Raw genomic sequence first — 16,325 nt, forward strand, 5'->3', positions numbered from 1 at the left:
GCCAATCATAGAGCAAAAGTGAATGAACGCGAACTTGTCGTGATCTATACCCCTGCTTCGGAGAGGAGCATTGTCCTATCCCCGGGACAGATTCTTTGCCAAAAGGTTCCTGGGGGTCTCGCTAGTTCGAATGTACGGAGTCATTGTTACAAAGACAATGCCGTTCATCAAAAACAACTTCGACCCCTTCCCCTCGAAACTCATACAACACCGCGAAGATCCCCTTTAGCCATTCGCCTAACCCTAACAACTTCATGATAGTCAGCAAATCCCACAGTGATTTGCACACGAGCAGTAAAAATTCATCACTTTCCACCCCGATCGATTTTGACACTGAGCTAACACTAACAACCAATCACCCATATCCTCGACCAAGCCATTTAACTACGTTCGTAATTCTTGGAGGGTGGCCGAATCGTACGATTGAGAAGCTTGAGCGGAAATCCGAAGCCTAAACCAACACGAGATTTGTACCAGCAAATCGAAATAGAACGTGCAACATGCTATGTCATATTCGGAAAGACGTTAGTTCACTGTAATGCTTGCCGCAGCGATCTGAAAACACCGACACTGGTATACCCTCAAGTCCACACATCTTTTGCATACATTGAATGCCAAGACAATTGTCACAGTGTCATGAATTTTGAAAATAAATTTCAGTATACTATCCAACTCGGAAACCCATTGCCCAATCACATCACAATTTAATATAGTTTACTAATTGCATGACGGAGTTCCGTAAACGTGCCAAGACCTCAAGCCAAATCCGAGAGGCCGACTGAGAAACCTGCTTATTTGTTAGTGGCTCACTTCGTATTACTGATGCTTGAAACAATTAACTTTGTCGTGGCTTAAATATATATGGATCTCATTGCGTGCTACCCTAGCATCATCGGCACGCATGCCCCAACTCCCGCCCTATCCGCAAATTCCTGGCGAACGGATTGATGATAGAGAAGTGTCACGCGAGCTAGAATGTCGAATGTGCAACGTATGCGGGATCAGACCAGGAACTTTCATACCCTCACTACCTGCGAGTTTCACGCAAAAGTCATTCAAATCCATTCTAAATGAGGATTACTGGGTATGCGAGAAATCAGATGGCATTCGCGTTGTAGTATTCCTCACCAAACGACCCAATACACAAGAACAAGAGCTATATCTGATGGATCGCAAAAAAACATTCTTTCGCATTGACATGTACGCAAGCGGAGATTCCAGCAACCAAATCGGTATTTTCAGCGATACTGTTCTTGATGGTGAACTTATATTCGAGTCAAATAAAGACAAAATCAATACAACCGTATTGTTATTGTTTGATTGCCTTGCGATAAAGAATGAAAATGTGACCCGGCTCCCTTTCCAATGGCGTTATGCATGTCTCCAAAACCAAATACGTCCAAGCATTCACTCTTTCCTTGAAAAAAGGATACATACCGATGCAACATTAGGGTTTGAGTTTCGAATCAAACGCATGATGCGTGCATTTCAAATTAGAGACGTACTGCAAAGCATGCAACAATCACCTCGCTGCACAGACGGCTTAATTTTCACATGTCTCAGCAGTCGCTATTCGTTTGGGACGAACGTTAAGATCCTTAAGTGGAAACCCTCGCAGTCGCTCACGGTCGATTTTCTTATTCGAGTCAGACCGGAAGTATATGAAGGAATTGGTTCCAAGAGGAGAGCAGAAGCAGCTAATGAGAAGCCCGTGTTTGAACTATATGCTCGAACAAATGATGATTCACACGTATATTTCGATGATATGAGACTCAACGACGACGAATGGGCTCGTTGGATGCAATTTGGAAATGCCCTTGACGGACGGATTGTAGAATGCGCACCATTTCTCGTCTCTTCGGGCACGGGCATAAGCCATACATCTTGGAGACCCGTTCGTCTTAGGGACGACAAAATTGTCGCAAACCATCAGTCTGTGGTTACCTCGACCCTTGAAAGTATCCATCATGGCGTATCAGAGGAGAAGCTCTCGGATTCTGCTCCTAGTGTTGCTGAAAATTGGTTTAACCCCAACCGTTGGGCTCGTAGAGTCCAGTTCGAGAAGAACCAGTCACGCGTCTTCTCCGACTTGCATTTGTATAGTTAAACTTGCATTCTATTTATACAACATCGTGACTCTCGATGAAGTTTGGACATCTTCAAATAATGAATTTTTTGTAGTATAATAGTTATTTAAGCAGGGACGAAGGATATGAACAGTTTCAAATCGCAGGTAAGGAATAAGAAAAGATTTAAACATGCATGGTGCATTTAAACGCCATTTTTGACGATCATGAAAAATGGAAGGCCCTGAGAGAAATTTATATTTTTCTCATCCTAATAGATGTCGCATCAGGACTATTCCCGCCACCGTTACACTTCAGACCACACATGAGCGTATTGGACGCTCAAAATGCCATCGTAGTTATGGCAGCAGCAAATGAACGACAAATAAACGGGTTTGTATCTTCGTTAGTAGTGCATGGCAACAAGGTCACGTACTACTTTCATTATGAAGAGACTAAAATGACAATTCTAGTATCTGTGCTAAGATAGTAGACTCGGCATTAATCAAAGGCTGTATTGTTCTGGTACATACTTGTACATAGTGTAGGAGAGTTTATCCCTCGTTTCCCTTACGAGTCGCTGCCTTTCTGGAGATATGTGGGCTGCCTGTTGGCTAAGCATAATCTTGGGTGTAGACCATTAAACACCAAGGGTTATCCCACACATGAAGAACGATGCCCTCGCCTGGCCACCTACCAATAAGTCCAAATTTTCAACCGAGCACAGTTTAATCAATTCGCTAGACTCATTTCCATAGAATCACCCTAACTACATGTACAATAAAAGAATCCCAAAACAACCTATGCGTCCTCTGGAGCCACTCCATTTGCGTTTGAATCTTCAATTTTGTGGCCATGACTCTGCACGTAACCTTTCTTAATGCGACCTTTAGCATCGTACCGACGTGGGAAATCTCTCTCGACGCACACAACATCGAATGGATTCCAAATGCTGGCACGTGCAAATACTCGTCCATTTCCTCCAAACTGCGACCAGCCGTCTCAGGGAAAATCCACCACGATGCTGGAGCCATCAACAAGTTGATAACGCAGAAAATCAGGTAGGTATAGTTTCGAATGTTGTGGAATGCAACAGGAGTTATCATGACGACCATGAAATTGAAGAGCCAGTTAGCACTCGTTGAAATGCCATTGGCTTGAGCTCGAATACTGAGCGGAGTGCATTCTGCCGGGTACAGCCAAGTCATACCCAGCCAACCAATCCCAAAGAAGGTGTTAAACACAAACAGCATGACACAGGCACCGTACGCATATCCTTTATTCTGGGCCTCACCAGGTTTCATTTCACAGTAACCTGCTATGCCTGTCGTTGCGCAAAGTTCCGGATCAACTTGGACGTCTTGATATTGAAGGGCGCTCTTGCTCATCAAACCAGTCAGCACGGCCATCGTGAACGACATGCCAAGAGCACAAAAGATCATAAGCTTTCGCCGACCTATGCGTTCGACAGTGAAAATTGCAACGATGGATGCCAGGAAGTACTCTGTACCATTGCAAGCTGCAAGGATGCGAGACACAACGTCAGTCATACCGATATTGTTTTGGAAAATGGTCCCTGCGTAATACGTGATCAAGTTGATGCCGCTAATTTGTTGGAACATCTGGATCACGAATGCTAGTGCCGTTCGATGGAAGTTGTGACTTTTTCCTTGTTTGAACAAGTCGCTCAGCCTGGCCTTGCCTGAAATTTCTAGACCCTCACGGATCTCGTCCAACAGAGTGTCAATGATTGGATCACCGCGTGGGCGCTCGTTCAGCGCCGAAAGTACGCTCCGTGCTTCGTCTTCACGACCAACAAGCACAAGCCAACGCGGGCTTTCTGGAAGCCAAATCGTGATGAAGGTGGGAAGAATTAACAGCAGCTGAAATGCGATAGGGAAGCGCCAAGCAACAGAGTCTATGCTAGTGGCAGCTTTGAAGCCCGCCTGCGCAGGATGAATACCACTTGACTTGTCGGCCCAGAATAATGCGAAATCGACCCAGTAAGATACCATGATACCAAAGGCAATCAGCGACCCTTCGATCATGATAAGCATGCCACGAAGGTGTGGTGCGGAGCATTCGGATTGCCATACAGGAATGGTGGAAGTATGTTGACCATTACCGATTCCGGCGATGATACGTCCTACCCAGAGCATGGCTATGTGCTCGCCAATAACCTGGATGACTGCACCCACTGCCATCAACACGCTGCCAATCCAAATCATTGCACGACGACCGAGCAAGTTTCCCCAAAGCAAGCACGAGATGGAGCCAAGAAAACAGCCAATCTCGTATATGCCAATTACAGCGCCTTGCATTCTTGAGTGCGTGTCAGCGTTCATGTCGGGAAATTTTTGAAGAAACGATGGTAGAGTGAGAAGACTGCCCATGACACCTTGATCGTAACCGAACAAAACGAACCCCACACCTGCGGCAATAGCAATCAAGAAATTGAGCTTTGAACCCGAGAGACCGACGAATTTGACATGTTTATTTGGGTCAAGGATGGATTGGGTAGATGGAGTGATGGAACGCTCCACAACTTTGATGTCAGACGTGAGCTTTTCTTTGTCCTCAAGCTCTTGCATAGCGAATCCTTCTAAGGCGACAAGTTGTGCCTGAAGAAGCAGAAATAGTATGGAGAGGGGATCCAAACTTTTCTTCTTTATTTATGCTGCCACAAAGCACTCGTCGGTCTCGCGCCATAGTTTCCCCATTGCGAAGAGTATCCATATTAGACAGCTTTTGTGGGGAAACCCTTTGGCTTGCATATGCTAAAGCCATGAGTTAGCTACATATAGCCTATGAAACCCTCCATTTAACAAGTAATTCTTGGGCGAGCCCTTCAACAAGAAACAAGGACGAATGAGATTGGCCCCTATCGTATGCATATGCAATCCGTGCCGGAAAACGACGTGTCGAACCACGCCTGCGCACGTGAACAAAGATGCAATCACATCATTGGTCCAACCATCTCCCTATACACGTCAGAATCATCACAGGAAGAAGCTAATGGCAAATTGACTGGACAGCTATGATGTGCCGAAGCAACTCAATGCCATTTAAGAACTATAGACCACGTGCAAAGGTGGGGCGCCAAACCTAATGGACAACGAGTAGGCCAAGGCTTTGTGACTCCAGTTTTACATCGGCGCGGCAAGCATTTTTTTTTGCGCCATCCAACCGAGAGACGTATCACCTGTACGCCCACAAGAATGATGTAAATATTGATGGGCTTAATCAGACTCATTCCTGGTGAGATGTACGCTTGTAAACTGTTTCACAATATCACTCGCACAAATCCGATTGCTGTTCTTTGATAGATGCGGCGAGTGGTAGTATACTACAAAGTTTTGAGTTCAGTTTCATCTCTGTTCAATATCCCTTGTGTCGCTAATAACCATGCATGTTTTTTGGCATATCATTTACATGCTGTCGCGGATGGGGCAAACTAGAACCATGTTCGATCTTGCTCTATGATCCCCTGTGGCCGATCGATGATCATCACATGCGTTAATTATACAATGCATGTGCCTCGTTAAATGTACAGATATGCATGATACCGCAACGAAAAAAATATTACTAAAGAATATTGAGTCCTTTCAGGCAGATTATCTGATTCCAGACATGGACATTTTCGTTGACGCCCACATAACCAAGAAGACTCGGATGATTAGCTTGTAGGCCTTTAGACCACAGCATTCATTATGGACAGCATCTATGGCTTCATCAGTCATGTATGGCGGGTATACTATCCCGAATTTGAAAAGCCAACTGAGACTGGTGAATTAACGGACAAGCCGGAGGCCAGACTGCCTGATGAACATGAAATAGTTGAGTATGACGCAAAGCACAATTTGAGTGAAGATGATGTTAAGCAAGTCGGTGTTGCAATTGCAGAAGCGACATATGCTGTGACTGGGTATACATGGTACTTACTCGTGATTTTCCTATGGATCGCGTATTTCGTGTTTGCACTTGATAACCAAACGGCGCTCAATTTTGCATACAATGCAACAAGTCAACTGGAGAGTGATCAGGGGCGGGCGATGGAGACATACTCACAATCATATACGGCCCAGTCATTGTTTGTGGCTATTTCTAAGCTTTTTATCGCCAAACTTGCTGATATTTTTGGTCGGTCTGTCGCAATGATGGTTACGATTTTCTGTTATACACTAGGATTCTTGATTATGACTGTTTCACAGTCTGGTAACAATTACACTGGTGGATCTGTATTTTATGGTATCGGAAATTCCGGTCTCCAAATGGTTATTTGGATTATCTTGGCTGACATTTTGTCGGCAAGATTCCGTGTACTTGGCTACGGTTTTGTGACGCTCCCGATTTTTATAACTTTCGTGGTGGGTGCCAAGATATTGAAAGCTCTCATCGCTTCGAATTGGCGATGGGTGCCGGGGATGTTTTGCATATTGGCGCCCGCAGTATTGACGCCAATCTTGTGTATGCTGTTGTATCTGGAGCACAAGGCGAAGCGAAGTGGGATTGTACCTCGTCACCCGTATTTGAGGAAAGGCTTCCATCACGCACTTTGGGAATTTTTCCTGGATGTTGACCTGGTTGGCTTGGTGCTTCTTGTCGGAGGCTTTGCCATGATTGTTGTGGCTCTCATCCGTGCCAGTAGCCCGTCCATTGTTGAGTCTACTTGGTCGAGTGCCTGGGTGATTGGATGCTTGACGGTTGGTCCGATTATTCTGGTGATTCTTCTTCCGCTATATGAATGGTTTATCTCACCACGTCCTTTCCTGCGCCTATCTTGGATGAACTCTGATGTCTTGATTGCGTTTGTGGTGGGCTTTTTCGACAACATGGCATTTATGTGTGGCTTCCAAGTGGCATACAACTGGGTCTATATTTCTTATGGTTATAAGGCTTCGGATGTTGATCTGGCTAACTATTTCACGAATTCAGATAATCTTGCATTAACGTTCTTCGGTGTGGTGGCTGGCGTTATTATTCTGTTTACGCGACGATTCAAGTGGTTTTTGGTGGCTGGCGCTGCGATTCGAACGATCGGTTTTGGCCTTCAGATCAAATACCGCACGCTAGACACCTCCATGACCCAAGCTGTGTGGGCACAGATTGTTCAGGGTATTGGAGGTGCTTTCTTGGGTGAAGTAACAACATTACTAAGCCAAATAACTGTGCGGCACCAAGACGTGGCCATGGTCACTAGTGTATACCTTACGTTGTTTTCCCTGGGCAGTACGATCGGCCTTGCTATATACAATGCTCTTCTGGATTCTCATTTTCCCGCGGCTTTGGACAAGTATGCAACTCTACTTTCTCCGGTGCATAGAGCTTTTGTAGCGGCTAGTGGGCCGTACAGTGCACTTACCTCCGGACCAAATTTGGATCAGCATCCAGAGATGAAAAGGCAAGTTGGCATGGCATACAATGAATCAGCAAAGCACGTTTTGTACTTCTGTATTGGCATTTCAGCAGCACTCATTGTCATTACGCTCTTTGTTCGCGACTGGGTCCTCCCTCGCTCCCACAACGTCGTGAGTAACGAACTGCCAGAGAAGAACCCCTTGCATATGGCATCAGATACGACCTATGATCAGGCAATCCATGATGCAGAACAATCGAACATGGACTCGCCGACATGCTCATCCCCTACAGAAAAGACGACGGAAGAGCATGTACATGAGCATGATATGTCGCAACAGCGTGACATAGTCAACATGGGTGCTTCTACGCAGGATGTGGTCGTCACCGGGAATTAGGGGAATGTAAGCCCGATGAGAGGATAGTGTCGGCGCTTAGTACGATGCATTTGCACAACTCGAGCGCGTATGAAAAATGTGCCTATGGAACATCATGATTGACGTAAGAGATGCCACTCCGCTCGGGCGTAACAAGTATCTCACAACGCATGGGTCCACCAAATGACCATGGGCATTTGGCTTTTTTGTGGGCACGCAAAATGCAGCTGTTTTTCCCACCTCGATGTGGCAAACTTGGCAATGTCTACGAAGTATATGCTCATACGCGTACATTTTTCAGCTTGAGTTTGAGGTCGCAAGAGCCATTTCATAGTGTAGGGAATAGAGTGAAGCGTTAATACGGGTACGTTGGAATAGGAATTATGAAGAAGAGGACGAGGGCGCATGCTTTGCATTATCTGCTTTAGCCAGCTGAGCCCATGTACGCCGAGCCATGCTCAGCAGGGAAGCCTGAGCTGAGCCAGGCGCGTCGCTATGTGGACGAAGTACTTCAGGTATGCCCTGGTCACTACCGTAGCACATATGCATTTCGAGAGGGATGCGGCCAAGAACAGGAACATTGAGTCGATGCGCGAGAGCTTCAAAAGACTGTGCGGACCCAAAAATGGGATATGTTTTTCCTGTGTCGGGTGCAAGAAAATGCGCCATATTGAGGACAAGCCCCAAAATCGGGACTTGAACTTTTTGAAACATAGTGATGCCCTTACGCGCGTCGACAAGAGCAACTTCTTGCGGTGTGCTTACAATCACCGCGCCGTCGACCAGCACGAGTTGGCTCAAACTCAGTGCGACGTCGCCAGTGCCCGGCGGCATGTCGATCACAAGCACATCGAGCGACTCGTGTCCGGGTGCCATGGGATCTGAATCAGGCGTCATACCAGCGCGCCAATCGACGTCGAACAGCAGTTGCTGGACCGCCTTCATGACCATAAGTCCGCGCCACACGACCGGAGTATCAGCATTGGATCCTGATGACTGCGGTGGAAGGAGGAATCCCATTGACATGCACGGAATTGAGTAGTTCGTCAGAGGGAGAAGCGCATTTTCTGCAGTAAACGTCAGTCGATGCTAATTGTCCACAAGCAGAGACGTACGTTTGGTCAGCTCAGGCTCGCCGAGGTCTTCGAGGTGCATGAGTTTTGGCACGCTTGGGCCGAACAGATCCAAATCCAAAAGTCCAACGCGAGCGCGACGCCCTAGTACGTCATTTGATGTGGCTGCGAGTCCCAGTGCGAGGTTCGCTGCGATTGTACTTTTCCCTACACCACCTTTGCCACTTGCTACGGCAATCACCCGTTTTACGTGGGGGATAGGCCGTTTTGGTTGCGGACCGCTCCCACGACGAGGCATGATTGGCGGGTACTTAGCATCGTTTCGTGGAAGGCCCTGGCGCGATGAGTTAGCGAGCTTGGGTGCCAGCGTGTGCCTGTATGCTCACGTACCAGTGGATTTTCATGGGCGCTCCAAATGGACGTACCAAAACGCCGTTGCCACATACCTAAGGGTTGGGCGCAATGGTGTGCACGAAACGATTTGACATTGCCCCACCGACGAGGAGTGTGGCACTAATCATATCCATGTCGCATTATCGCCGGGCGTGACGCGTGTGGAGGAGATTCGCCTGGCCTTGTTGCCGCCCGGCTGGCGTCAAGAAAAGCGCTTCGATGTTCATGCCGACCAGGCCGGGGCATGCGCGAGATTCCGTAAGTTCGTATCATACGTCTGCATGGCTGCCATTTATACTTGTCTATATAGTTGATGGGATGTGGGGAGCATGAGCGGGTGTAGATGTGTATGGAAGGCCACCCATCCCATGTACATCGATACCTGGCTCAAACATGAATTGAGCGAAAACCCTGAAAAAAGGCCAAATTCTCGGATTTTATGGATTTTTAGTGTTTATCAGGGTTCCACATCCACTCATGCGTGCAGGCCGGCAACAACAAATATTCGCGTGACTTGGGCAGGTCATATTGTAGCTATCACACCACGCATCGCGCACGCACAGTCCTCTACGATACACACTCTATACTTAGTACGTACGCTTGAACGGCGGCACACTCTTGCACTCGCTTTCATCAAGTGTGTCGCTGATCACATTACGGTACTTGAGGCTCACCTTGCCCGACTCCTCATCGAACCATGATAGCGTGTGCCTCATCCAGTTCTCGTCATCACGCTCAGTGAAGTCTTCGCGTGCATGCGCACCTCGCGACTCCTTACGAGCCTCTGCCGAGTGCATTGTCTGGGCTGCACTGCTCAGCAGGTTGCGAAGCTCCAGCGTCTCGGTCAGATCCGTGTTCCAGATCATGCCACGGTCCTTCACAGCGACCTTCGGGAACTCGCTCACCACCTTGTCAATCTTCTCCACACCCTCCTCAAGCGTCTTTTGCGTACGGAACACGGCGGCATCTGACTGCATGACGCGCTGCATCTCCAGACGGATGTCGGCTGTCGTGCGGGGGCCGTCGGCCGTGCGGATCGCATCCAGATCATTAATGGCCTGTTGACCATTGTCTCCCTTAAGTTCCTTGTGCGGCTTACCAGGCTCGAGGTTCTCGCGGATGTGACTGGCACAAGCACGACCAAACACCACAATGTCCAGCAAAGAGTTCGCACCCAGGCGATTGGCGCCGTGCACCGATACACACGCTGTCTCACCAGCAGCGTACAGACCAGGAACAACCTTGTCGTTGCCGTTCTCGTCCTGTGTGAGTACCTCACCCGTGTAACGCGTCGGGATACCACCCATTGTGTAGTGTACGGTCGGCAACACTGGGATAGGCTCTTTTGTCACGTCGACACCCGCAAAGATACTGGCAGTCTCAGAAATACCTGGCAGGCGCTCATGCAGCACCGAAGCAGGCAAGTGGGAGAGCTGCAAGTAAATGTGGTCCTTCATAGGACCGACACCACGGCCATCGCGGATCTCCATTGTCATGGAACGCGACACGACGTCACGCGAGGCCAGGTCCTTCGCCGTTGGGGCGTATCGCTCCATGAACCGCTCCCCTTCTGAGTTGAGAAGATAGCCACCTTCACCGCGCGAGCCTTCCGTGATGAGACAGCCCGCACCATAAATGCCTGTTGGGTGGAACTGCACGAATTCGAGGTCCTGAAGGGGCAGACCGGCACGCGACACCATAGCAAGACCATCACCTGTGCAAGTGTGCGCACTTGTAGCACTGAAGTATGCCTTTCCATATCCACCCGTGGCAAGGACCGTGCGGTGAGCACGGAATCGGTGGATGGTGCCATCTTCCAGGTTGAGCGCCATCACACCCACACACTCGCCATCTTCCATGATCAGATCCTGGGCAAAGTACTCAATAAAGTATGTGGTATTGTGACGCAGCGACTGGCCGTACAGAGTGTGAAGCATAGCATGTCCCGTGCGGTCTGCAGCGGCAGCGCAACGGTAGGCCTGGCCACCCTTGCCGTAGTGGAGGGATTGACCACCGAAGGCACGCTGGTAAATCTTGCCCTCCTTAGTACGCGAGAATGGTAGACCGTAGTGTTCAAGCTCTAGCACCGTGTTCGGCGCTTCACGGCACATGTAATGAATGGCGTCCTGGTCACCAAGCCAGTCAGAACCCTTGACTGTGTCATACATGTGCCAGCGCCAGTCATCCTCTGTCATGTTACCCAGCGCAGCATTGATACCGCCCTGAGCAGCGACTGTGTGAGAGCGCGTGGGAAACAGCTTTGTAATACACGCCGTGTTCAGACCACCCTCGGCAAGACCGAAGGCAGCGCGCAAACCGGCACCACCAGCACCGACGACAATAGCATCGTACTCGTGCTCGATCACAGGGTAGCCTTTTGTCAAGTCCGGCATACCTGGTGTGTTCGACATGGCTTTCGCACGAAGGGGTTGTGTGCCAACGACACGCGAAGCCTGTGCTGATGCATGGAATGCATTCGCACGAACAGATAGACGCAACGAATGAGCGCGAGGCACGGACGTGCGCGACACAGTGCGCATCAACGCACTACCAGCAATCATCCTCGGGAGTCTCGTCGGCCTGTGTCAGAGAAGGAGAGTGGCTGGAGGTGACTGAGAAAAAAAGAGGGAATTACGTCGGCTCGCCGTGTGGCTTCAGGCGGACGAGATTGGGGGCTAAGAGGTGCGGTTGACTGTGTAATACCAATGTTGGCCGGACCCCTGCAGCCAATCATACACGCCGCATTGGATACCAAAAGGCCGCCCACCTATGCACCCGAAGTTGTCCGGTCCGCGGGCGATGGCTGTTCGGCCGATTGGGATAGCGTCAAACCGACTGTGTGCGACTGGCGTTGTGGGCGTGCGCGACGGCACTTCCAGCGTGTCGTCGTTGGTAAGACGACTTGCGCAAGTGTCCATGCACATGTAGGCGTGTCAACATCGCTATGGTTCATGTTTATTCGAGCCATGATGATGCCACAATCCAGGGTTTCTCTCACTCTCATCTTCTTTTCTACATGTATTATTACTTCCAAGCAGCCATCACGTTCTAGATAGATGAGTCTCTGGTACTTCGAGGCTTTCCATACACATACCTTTTCGGCAGTAGCAAAAGCTTTTTTGAATTCCTCGACTTCTCGATAGCAGTCGAGTGTCCGGGATGGGTTTTCTCTGGGACACTTGTTAGTACTTAATCTTGGCGTGCAAGTGAGGCAGGTGTGCAAGCATGCTTGTATGTGGACGCACGTACCGGTAGCATTGAACGACCGCTTCACGAGCTTTTTGCAAGTCTGGGAATGACGACATGTCACGCCGTTTGTACTTTTCGACTTGTGCTTTGATACGATCCAGCTCCTGCTGCATCACATGGCTGCTCTGACCTTTGTCTTTGCGACCAAACCATGGCTTGTCCTCACGGTCCAAGTTCTCCTTTTCCAGGGCCAAGTTAATTTGCATCTGCACCTCTTTCTCCTGCTTTCGCAATTTCGCGAGCTCCTCACTCAGTTTCTTTTGCACATTCTCATCCAGCACACTCTGTCGCGATGCTTCTGGCCCAGGCGCTGATGAATCCGGTTGTGCGGCCTCGAGCTTGTTCAACAAGGTGCGGCCAATCTACAGGGGAGAAAGCATCAGCCACCGGTCTGAATGAAAGCCTCGAATTCAGTACATACCTCGAACGTATCAACTGACTCGTCTTGTGCTTTTGAGGCATCAGTAAACGAAGAAAAGAAACCCATTTCGCCGCGGTAATGCACCAAAAGCACTCAAAAGCTCTAGTCAGGTAGCGTTGCGGACAGACGAACGGACCCGCGACGCTCCGCATATCATCACGTGACCATAATCTGGAGGAGCACCACGGCGCTCAGGCGGGCGCAGTCATGACACGACAATGTGTTTCTTGCTCCACACATTGGAGAACCCCAGTTGCCGAGCGCGTACATATCGAGCGCACTACTTACCAGGGCGCCGCCGACGTCCTGGCTTACCAGTCTTGCGCCCCTGACTACGGGAAAGAGCCTCGGCCGTGGCACTTTGCCTGTTCCGATGGCGTGAATCCGATGCACTTCCTGGCGGTCTGCGTTGAAGCAGTGAATCGAGCTCAGGCACCTCGGTCAATTCTTCAGTCTCAAATGTAGGTAAAGGCATGTCGCGTGTGTTTGAAGGCATATAGGTACATGTGATAGAGGAGGCAGGCACATCTGACCAGTGCCGGCCGAATGATTTGATCGCTTGATGAGACAAGGCGTTGCCAAAGCGGAACCTGAATCCATCGTCATCGAAATTGTAGATGAGTGGGGAGCCATCTTCGGCTGTCGAGGGCATATCTTCACTATGACCTTCGTTTCTTTTTGAAGTGTGGGTGCTAGACGTCTCTGATGCACTTGCACTTGACTTGGGTCGAGAGTTCGAGACGGTGACTTTGTGTGTTTTCAGATCAAGATGTAGCGTCCGACTGCGCGGCACCTTACCTTGCATCGTAGGTGTAGGTCTTGCTAGACTGGACGGACGTTCATTCAATGCAGGGAATGCCTGCTCTGGCAACTGTCCACTAAGTCGCTGAGCCGTCCACTCAGCATGTCGCCGCGATTCCTGCTCTGCTTGCTCTTGCGCCAAGTGCTCGCGTAGTCCAGCCATTTCACTCAGCAAGCGCATGCGATCCTTGGTAGAAACGATAGGACTGGTTTGACACGACGGGCATATAGATGTGGGTGCAATAGGGACGGGACGGAGCGCGTTGCACAGCACCAAGCCACATGCTACGCACAGTGGCGCCCATTTGGCCAATTCATGTTGCTGGCCTTGGCATAAACACATGTATCCTTGTGTCGGCGCATATGAAAATGCATTCGCTGAGGAAGGTTCCGTGGAAAGCATTGTCAATTCAGCATCCAGAGCCTTCATCTCCGGTGTAGGCTCCAAATGTCGTGGTTTCGCGCGCTGATCAGCTTCTGCAAGCGCGCTTTTCAATGTGCTTGGAGTTAAACGGATGGGTTTCGCATCACGACGAGACGCAGATTCTTCCTCTTTCGGAAAATGCAAGTGTACAAATCGCTCAGTCAATGACATAGCTTCAGGTGAAGATCCGATCAAGTCGCGAAGGTATGCATGCAAGGCTTTGGGAGTTTTGTGGGATGAAATGATTGGTAAGACTTGTTCAGACACTGTCGCATCATCGAGGCCCAGGAATTTACCGAGTTCTTTTTCGGGAGCAGCATTCATCGCTGTTTTTACAGATGCTGCGCAAATGGAGGGCACAGTGACAGGCTAAGGAATAAATGTATGCTTAGTGTATATAGCGAAGATGTTGATGTCAAGCATACGAGAGTGCGTCGAAGTGGAGGTCCGTTCCAACCACACGCATTGATGGAAGCGTTCTTTTCCCCACAGCATGAGGCATAGCAGGACTGAGGAGCTCGACACTCAGGCTACATGTGAGAGTCAGACGTGTCCAGCATGTTCTGAAGCTGACTTTGACACACCCAAGGTTGTTTGGGTTGCTTGCTCACATTGCAACACATGGTATCATGTAGCATGTATCCGCTTGAAAAATGTCGAGGACTATGAGAAATGGTACTGTGCTTCATGCCTTGCCAATACGCATTTAGGCCTTGCACCCAAAATGCGTCCACCACTCCGCAGGTCAAATCGAGAAAAGCCAGCAACTGATTATGCTGCGATCCAGGACGGCAAGCCATCGGATCCTCTGGCCCGATGGTCTTTGTTGCTCTCACAGTATGACGATTGGCCTGAACGTGTACGGCGTGTTTCAGGCGCGTGTTGGACGACAGATTGGCTAGCTAATACAAATAATGCCCTGGAATCACCAGTACTTGCGCCTGCGCATGCTGAAGATTGCATGAACCCAGGTTCTCATATTCCAGGCATGCGAATGCCACCGCGCCACACAACAATCCGTGATGTTGCTCGGCTTGTGGGGCCAAATACTCATGTGGAAGTAATTGATGTTGGAACACAGATGTCTTCACGCGCGTGGACATTGGCAATGTGGGCTGATTACTTCGAGACACCTGCATCGAAACGGGAAAAGCTATTGAATGTGATTAGTTTGGAAATCACCGGTACACCTCTCCAAGCGATGGTTGAAGCGCCATTGATGGTGCGAGAAAATGATTGGGTAGAAAGAGATTGGCCATTGAATCGACGACCTTGCCATGAAGATGCGAATAAATGGCCCAAAGTTCAACGGTATGTCTTGATGGGGGTTCAAGGGGCTTTTACCGATTTTCACATTGATTTTGCTGCCACACTCGTGTATTACCATGTTGTATGGGGCCATAAGCGTTTCTTGTTCGCGCCTCCCACATCAGCTAATCTTGCTGCATACAGAGCATGGACATCGTCAGCGCGACAGGAAAGTGAATGGCTCGGCTATGCGCTGCAGAACTTGACGAGAGTTGATATTCACACTGGTGAAACTATGCTCATTCCTGCCGGCTGGATCCATGCTGTTTCGACGCTAGAAGATACACTTGTAATAGGCGGCAACTTTCTCACTGACTATCAAGTCTCGATGCACTGGCGCATCGAGGAAATGGAAGTAGCTACTCATGTGCCTCGCAAGTTTCGATTCCCCCACCTGATGCGCCTCGCGTGGTATGTCGCTCATGGTTGGTATGAGCGTCTTGAGTCTGTCGTCGAGGACGAAGATCATCAGAAGGATGTGCATGATCACAAGCACACGTCGAATGCCTGTGCGATGGTGTTAACCCCACGTGTTATCGACGGCATTCAACAATTGTGTAAGCGACTGGGGGCGGAAATCCATAAGCTCGAGACACAAGCGCCATCTTCGAAGGCTTACAAGGCGGCTCACGAAGCCGTACCACGTGATGTCGTGAAGGACCCCAAAGCCTTGCTGGAGGCACTCCGTGCACAGCTCGAGGCACGTACAACGATGCGGAAACGCCGTCGCCGACGTTAACCTACGCGTCTAAGTCATGTGACCATCATGACCTGGGGCTGTCATGAAAGTGGCATCAGCATCCGCGTCAACGGATGACGAAAGTGGGGATGAAGATGAGGACGATAGTGAGGATGAGC

The 16,325-nt window shown here is 49.4% G+C and overlaps 9 protein-coding genes across 9 annotated transcripts; 3 read left to right on the forward strand and 6 right to left on the reverse strand.

Moving 5' to 3' along the window:
• Window positions 1-1,513: 1,513 nt before the first annotated feature.
• On the forward strand, window positions 1,514-2,107 carry MGL_3458 (uncharacterized protein; the record flags this gene model as incomplete). Its single annotated transcript, XM_001729371.1, has 1 exon — window positions 1,514-2,107. The coding sequence occupies one exon, from the start codon at window positions 1,514-1,516 to the stop codon at window positions 2,105-2,107; it is 594 nt and encodes a 197-aa protein (XP_001729423.1).
• Window positions 2,108-2,812: 705 nt separating this feature from the next.
• MGL_3459 (uncharacterized protein) lies at window positions 2,813-4,657 on the reverse strand (the record flags this gene model as incomplete). Its single annotated transcript, XM_001729372.1, has 1 exon — window positions 2,813-4,657. One exon carries the CDS (start codon window positions 4,655-4,657, stop codon window positions 2,813-2,815), a length of 1,845 nt encoding a protein of 614 aa, XP_001729424.1.
• Window positions 4,658-5,776: 1,119 nt separating this feature from the next.
• On the forward strand, window positions 5,777-7,819 carry MGL_3460 (uncharacterized protein; the record flags this gene model as incomplete). Its single annotated transcript, XM_001729373.1, has 1 exon — window positions 5,777-7,819. One exon carries the CDS (start codon window positions 5,777-5,779, stop codon window positions 7,817-7,819), a length of 2,043 nt encoding a protein of 680 aa, XP_001729425.1.
• A 36-nt stretch (window positions 7,820-7,855) lies between these two features.
• On the reverse strand, window positions 7,856-8,092 carry MGL_3461 (uncharacterized protein; the record flags this gene model as incomplete). The annotated part of the gene is made up of 1 exon (XM_001729374.1): window positions 7,856-8,092. The coding sequence occupies one exon, from the start codon at window positions 8,090-8,092 to the stop codon at window positions 7,856-7,858; it is 237 nt and encodes a 78-aa protein (XP_001729426.1).
• An 87-nt stretch (window positions 8,093-8,179) lies between these two features.
• Window positions 8,180-8,824, reverse strand: MGL_3462 (uncharacterized protein; the record flags this gene model as incomplete). The annotated part of the gene is made up of 1 exon (XM_001729375.1): window positions 8,180-8,824. One exon carries the CDS (start codon window positions 8,822-8,824, stop codon window positions 8,180-8,182), a length of 645 nt encoding a protein of 214 aa, XP_001729427.1.
• A 1,027-nt stretch (window positions 8,825-9,851) lies between these two features.
• Window positions 9,852-11,825, reverse strand: MGL_3463 (uncharacterized protein; the record flags this gene model as incomplete). The annotated part of the gene is made up of 1 exon (XM_001729376.1): window positions 9,852-11,825. The coding sequence occupies one exon, from the start codon at window positions 11,823-11,825 to the stop codon at window positions 9,852-9,854; it is 1,974 nt and encodes a 657-aa protein (XP_001729428.1).
• Window positions 11,826-12,446: 621 nt separating this feature from the next.
• Window positions 12,447-13,000, reverse strand: MGL_3464 (uncharacterized protein; the record flags this gene model as incomplete). Its single annotated transcript, XM_001729377.1, has 2 exons — window positions 12,447-12,875; window positions 12,935-13,000. The coding sequence occupies 2 exons, from the start codon at window positions 12,998-13,000 to the stop codon at window positions 12,447-12,449; spliced, it is 495 nt and encodes a 164-aa protein (XP_001729429.1).
• Window positions 13,001-13,214: 214 nt separating this feature from the next.
• Window positions 13,215-14,483, reverse strand: MGL_3465 (uncharacterized protein; the record flags this gene model as incomplete). Its single annotated transcript, XM_001729378.1, has 1 exon — window positions 13,215-14,483. The coding sequence occupies one exon, from the start codon at window positions 14,481-14,483 to the stop codon at window positions 13,215-13,217; it is 1,269 nt and encodes a 422-aa protein (XP_001729430.1).
• Window positions 14,484-15,267: 784 nt separating this feature from the next.
• Window positions 15,268-16,206, forward strand: MGL_3466 (uncharacterized protein; the record flags this gene model as incomplete). Its single annotated transcript, XM_001729379.1, has 1 exon — window positions 15,268-16,206. The coding sequence occupies one exon, from the start codon at window positions 15,268-15,270 to the stop codon at window positions 16,204-16,206; it is 939 nt and encodes a 312-aa protein (XP_001729431.1).
• Between the last annotated feature and the right edge of the window lie 119 nt (window positions 16,207-16,325).

Source organism: Malassezia globosa, assembly GCF_000181695.2.
Source record: "Malassezia globosa CBS 7966 chromosome Unknown mgl_sf_9.1, whole genome shotgun sequence".
In the NCBI taxonomy this organism is placed as follows: Eukaryota; Fungi; Basidiomycota; class Malasseziomycetes; order Malasseziales; family Malasseziaceae; genus Malassezia; species Malassezia globosa.